Genomic DNA, 6,000 nt, shown 5'->3' with positions numbered 1-6,000 from the left:
GTTTTGATAGTGATACCACAACATGGTCATTGACCTCAAATCACCTTTGACCCTTGTGTGTCACATGACTTTTTATGTCCAAGTTTCATAAACTATGCCCTCAAACTTTTAGAGTGACGATAACATTTTTAAAACCTAAGATGTTTATGGTGATTACTAAACCCTGAGAGGTGAGACAAAATTGAGCCTTTTCTTTAATTCAATTGTTCCATTAAGTCTTTTATTTAAAGTCTGTGATGTTTGGCATTTATTTCATCTTCATTAGCAAGCTATTCAGCCATACCATTGTATAAACTGATGCAGAGCGGCGATTCTGGCCGGGGGAAGGCAAAAGGGCACAGTGCCCACCTATGAACATGTACTGTGCCCCTTTCATCTGAGTAGGATCCGTTTTGTGTATAATTGTGAATTTTTACAAAAAAATGCCCCTCTCGAACGTGTACTGTGCCCCTTTCACCCGAGTAGGACCCGTTTTGTGTGTGAGCAACGGCCCCTTGCCTTCTTGTAGGTGCCCTTTCTCGAATCAGTGCCCATTTTTACCAAAGAAAAGTGTTCCTCACGAACATGTTACGTGCCCCTTTCAGCTGAGAAGGACCCTTTTTATGTATTAACGAGTGCCCTTGAAACAAGAAAACAATATTGTCATTTCTATTCTATATGTTACAACTTACATGTGTGAGGGAAAAAACTTATAAGAATAATCCTACGTGCCTTAAGTTTCATGAGTCATGTAAGTGGGGTAGACAGGCAGTGGCATGCAGATGGAGGGCTCTTCCCTCCCCCATATTTTTCACAACCAAGTAAAAAAGAGAGAAAAGGAAAGAAAAAGAGAGAGAGAAGGGTGAGATACGTATGGTATTATTTTCTGAATATTACATCTAAAGCTATCACAAAATTGGATTTTCGTTATAAAAATGTCAAAAATTTTGCTCGCTCCTTCACTCACTCACAACTTCTCATAAATTTTACGTGATACGCCATATCTAGCCCTGTCAAAATATTTGGCTCATTACACCACTGTAGATAAGTAATTTTTTTTAAGACAGTGCCTTTTTTCCCTGTGCCCCCCCCCCCCACTTTCAACCTCGCTCCACCACCCCTGAACTGATGCATGTTTTGATTCATCCCGGAAGAAAGACGAATAACGATTAGAAATAAATCTGATCATTTGGACTTACTGTTTGAAAAGAACAGTTTCACGTCCGAGCTGGGACACTTCTTCAGCTCGTCTGAACTGGCAAGAAATCAAAGACAATAACATCTATTGTGTGTTGCCGCCAAGCGGGATGACGATTTCCCAACAGTTCAGACGAGCTGAAGAAGCGTCCCGGATCAGATGAAAATGTTCTCTCCGTTTCAAACAGTAAGTCTAGATGATCAGATTTATTTCTAATCGTTATTATGATTGCATGATGTACTCCCTTTAACTCCTATTTCATTTGTCAATTAATGACTGTCATCTAAGTGTGTCAAACAACCATTCTCTTTACTATCTAATCTGATTTTAATCACTCCTACATAATTGTTCGATCAATCATTTCTTCAATCATTACCTCATTAATTAATCATTATCGATCAATCATCATCAATCATTACTTACTATCTGAGCTGCTTGCAATCGCTTCTGGATGATTGCACTCTTTCTTTCCATCTGAGCTAATACAATCATTCCACAATGATGGCATTCTTTCTTCCTATCTCAACTGATGCAATCATTCCTAGTTGATTGAATTCTTTCTTACAATCTGAGCTACATGCTATCAATCTTAGGTTACATTCTTTCTGAGCTGATGCAATCACTCCTAATTGATTTCATTCTTTCTTACTATCTGAGCTGTTGCAATCACTCCTAATTGATTTCATTCTTTCTTACTATCTGAGCTGATGCAATCACTCCTAGTGGATTTCATTCTTTCTTGCAGTCTGAGCTGATGCAATCACTCCTAGTTGATTTCATTCTTTCTTGCAATCTGAGCTGATGCAATCACTCCTAGTGGATTTCATTCTTTCTTGCAGTCTGAGCTGATGCAATCACTCCCAGTTGATTTCATTCTTTCTTGCAATCTGAGCTGCTGGCAATTACTCCCAGTTGATTTCATTCTTTCTTGCAGTCTGAGCTGATGCAATCACTCCTAGTTGATTTCATTCTTTCTTGCAATCTGAGCTGATGCAATCACTCCTAGTGGATTTCATTCTTTCTTGCAATCTGAGCTGCTGGCAATTACTCCTAGATGATTGTTAGTGAGGAAGTCACATGATGGCAAACTAGAAACAGCTTGATGAACATGGAGGGGCAATATCTCTTCAGGAAGCCTATCAAATAGAGGGAGAAAAAAAATACGAGGGCCTATGAGAGATGAATGTACCATTCATTTCAGGCCACACACATCACAAACAAAATCATTGCTCTTCAAGCTAAACATAATAGCTAGAATTATCAGCCTTAAAATTGGGTGCAATCTGGATGAAAATGCTTATCTGCACAGAGCATGTGACTGAATCAATAGTGATTCCAATGCTTAATGCAAGCATTCTAAACATCATTTCACGCTAAGCCAATTTGCAGCATTACTCAAATTTACAACCAGAATATTGGAGATGACATTTAATACCTGTGTTCTTTACTGTTTCCAAAACTCTTTGAAAGGGAAGTTCTGACAAGATCACCCAGGAATTGTCTTGTTGCCTGTAGAGAAAGAGAGAAAAAAAAAACATTACAAGATGCGACTAGACAGATTCTCGCCTGCACAGTCAAAATTTATGCTTCCGCCAGATCTGAACTAATGTGCACACAGTACTTTATTTTGATATTGTTCAAACTATCAAATTAATAAAATAACATTGTTAATCTCATAATCAGTAAGGCAAATAATGTGCAATATATTTCAGACAACCTGAAAACATAATGCCTACAGCACCACCTATGATGGGCATATGCATCAAAGTATCACTTTGTTCCTCCTTCAGATACCATACTATATTTGTGAACACAGAGCACATAATCAATTATCAAATATAAGTAACTTATGTATGATTGAGCTAGGAATAAGGAGCCAAAACAACATCTGGGGCCCATTGCAGGGTTACAATCAATCACAACTCTAAAAATCATGAGCAACTTGATTTTCAACCAATAAATAGCGAGCACTTGGGACTTGCGATTGATTTTTGTACTCTTTCTGCAACGGACCGCTGAACAACAAATACCATGTTACTGATTACCAGTGGTGAATACTGAAGAACCTTACATCATGCAGAATACAGTTTGTCTTGTAACATAATGTATATCTTCATGGAAAATTGTATAATACACATGACAGTGGTACTGAGTAAAACATAAACTATAACGGTGATAGGTGAATGACCTGATAAAGTGATTCAACACGATAGGCACTAACATGTAATGGGGGCATTGACTTACAGCATATATCATTTCTTGGATGACTGGTGAATATGTATCCTCCCCAACTTGTACCGGTCTAAAATGAACACCAATCTAAATTATAAAACAGAAAGAGTGAAGGTAAAAACTGAGGCAGTTCAAACTTTTAACATTATGTATAACATTTATATATGTTTGAAACTCATTATTAATTGGCTTATACGTCTGCCTTTCAATCGTATGTAGCTCACAATAACTCGAGAGAAGTATAGAAATAAGAAAATACAAAAGGGATGAAATTAAGAAATTATTTTTTTCATTTCCATCAGAAAAAAAGAAATATAAAAATCTTAATACTTGTTTAATACTGGTTGCTATCTTTGAAAGCCACCTTTTTGAGAAAAAAAGGCAAAAGCAATTTTGTGTCTCGCCCACTTATGAAAATAACCAGAAATATCTTGATTTGCTAGGGCACGCAACAAAATTGTATAGAAACTTCATTGTGAAATGACTGGGATGGGATAACACTTGTCACAAGAGTCTTGCACGTAAACTTTAATGTTGACCTCAAAATGAACTTTGACCATACCATGTGACCTCCCAACACAATAGCATGCAGGTCCCCTAAGTACATCTACCATCCAAGTTTGGTTGAAAAGTGATTTACGGTTGCAGAGTTATGTGTCATAAGAGAGTCTCGCACAGAAACTTTAACGTTGACCTGAAAATGACCTTTGACCATACCGTGTGACCTCCGACTGCAGCATGATATGCAGGTCTCATAAAAAAAATAATTAAATATAAACAAGGTCAACTCTGGACAGCGTGCAGTCACAATTTTTGCCTCTGCCATTGCTAGATAGGAAATATATCACATCTTAACTTTTAAAAGGGATCATCTTATGACCTCTGAACTCAAAACATAATAAGACAAACACTCCTATATGCATACATGAGCCAAGCTTCAAGTTCATCCCTAAAATGGTCACTTGGTATTGCAACAAAAAATATATTGTTGACCTTTGAACTTGTGACCCCAAAATGTAATAAGATTATCCTCACAAATACATGAGCAAAGTTTGAAGTTGGCCCATTTAATGAATCTTCAATCATTGCAAGGAGACATTTTGAGGTAAATTATAACAAAATTGGACATCTCACATTTTACATTTATACTTATATCCTACATAAATTAAGACTTGTATGCTGATTGGTTTAAATAGCATCATGTGACCAAACATATTCTCACTCTTTTGCGATGATGTCAAAAATGAAACGCCCACCGAAGAAAATGTGCTATTCCGTGACGTCAATGATGGAATAGTCGACTATTCCATCATTGACGTCACAGATCATGATGTCGCAAGCACTAATACGCGTTCCGCGCGCTGAGCGCGTGGCGAAGCGCTTCAGGAAAAGTAGGTCAGTCAGCACAGCAGGTTTGGTTCAGATTAATAAAGGATGAACTACGAGGATGAACTTATTAAAGTAGGATATTAAACAAATATACCAGGCCTTTATTTAAAAAGTATAGAGGGAATTATTCATCCTCGGTTGTACTGGCAAAATCATTATTTTTTCCCCTCGGGACAAAATAACGCTATTCAGAATGCTATGGATAGAATAACGCTATTCAGAATGCGATGGACAGAACAACGCTATAATAATAATTGCTCTTTGCAGATGACTGTGTATTGTACAAGAGGATTTCATCTCCCCATGATGCTAAATCACTTTAAAAAGATCTTGATGCCTTGCAGATCTCAAAGCGCCAGGTGTTGGGTGTGACTATAAGAAACACAAGCCAATTACCTCCACATACAACATCCATGTAGTAAATCTTGAGGAAGTTACATCTGCAAGATATATTGGGGTGCACATAGACAGTAACCTCATCTTCAATAAACATGTTTACTACACAGAAAGCAAACTGCATTCAAGCTTTTATCCAACGCAACTTCAGAAGATTAACATCAAAGAAGCAACCTACAAGAATATGCAGCGGTAGCTTGGGACCCCAACTAACAACGAAACATCAAGAAAGTGGAACAAATCCAGCGGAATAGCGCTAGGTATGTGATGGGTAACTATCCTTTTCAATCAAGTGTCAAGGCCATGATAAATGAGCTTCTGTGGCCTACATTCCAGAGCAGACAGCACAGTTGGTTAATAGCAATGCTCTTCAGGATAACGTTCAACCTTGTTGATATTGACTGGAAGAACCATCTGATTCTATTGACATGAGAGGTAGCCGCTTCTGGATCCCACATTCTAGCTCTCAATGTATTCTACTCATCCTTCTTCCCCTGAGAATGGAACAACTCGAAGAAGGATCTTGAAGTCTTTCCATCATTTGATGCCTTTAACAGGGGAAGGCTTCATTTAGCATGCAATCATGTCAACAAGTATTTCATCTGCACTTCACATGTAAATTACCGCACGGCACCCTATTCACATGTAAATAAAACCACACTCTTAAGTCTGTGTGAGCAATATAGACTGCATGCACACCACTGTGCAGGGTGTTGATCTTCAACTATGAAGGATACACTTAACAGAACAAGAAGAATACCGCATGAAATGATCCATTCAGCGAGGCGTAGCAGAGTTAACAGATC

At 37.9% G+C, this 6,000-nt stretch overlaps 1 protein-coding gene across 1 annotated transcript in view; it reads right to left on the bottom strand.

Annotated features, from left to right (window-relative positions):
- Positions 1 to 208: 208 nt before the first annotated feature.
- The window catches only part of LOC129282574 (YEATS domain-containing protein 2-like), a 33,880-nt gene continuing 28,088 nt past the window's right edge, over positions 209 to 6,000 (bottom strand). The window contains exons 16-18 of the mRNA XM_054918458.2: positions 3,422 to 3,496; positions 2,613 to 2,686; positions 209 to 2,313 (exon numbers count right to left, since the gene is read on the bottom strand). Coding sequence (XP_054774433.2) covers positions 2,190 to 2,313; positions 2,613 to 2,686; positions 3,422 to 3,496 — 273 coding nt within the window. The 3' untranslated portion in view covers positions 209 to 2,189. The remainder of the gene's footprint in view (positions 2,314 to 2,612; positions 2,687 to 3,421; positions 3,497 to 6,000) is intronic.

The sequence above is a fragment of the Lytechinus pictus genome, unplaced genomic scaffold, assembly GCF_037042905.1.
Source record: "Lytechinus pictus isolate F3 Inbred unplaced genomic scaffold, Lp3.0 scaffold_20, whole genome shotgun sequence".
Lineage (NCBI taxonomy): Eukaryota > Metazoa > Echinodermata > Echinoidea > Temnopleuroida > Toxopneustidae > Lytechinus > Lytechinus pictus.
This window is presented reverse-complemented; position numbering and strand designations above follow the sequence as displayed.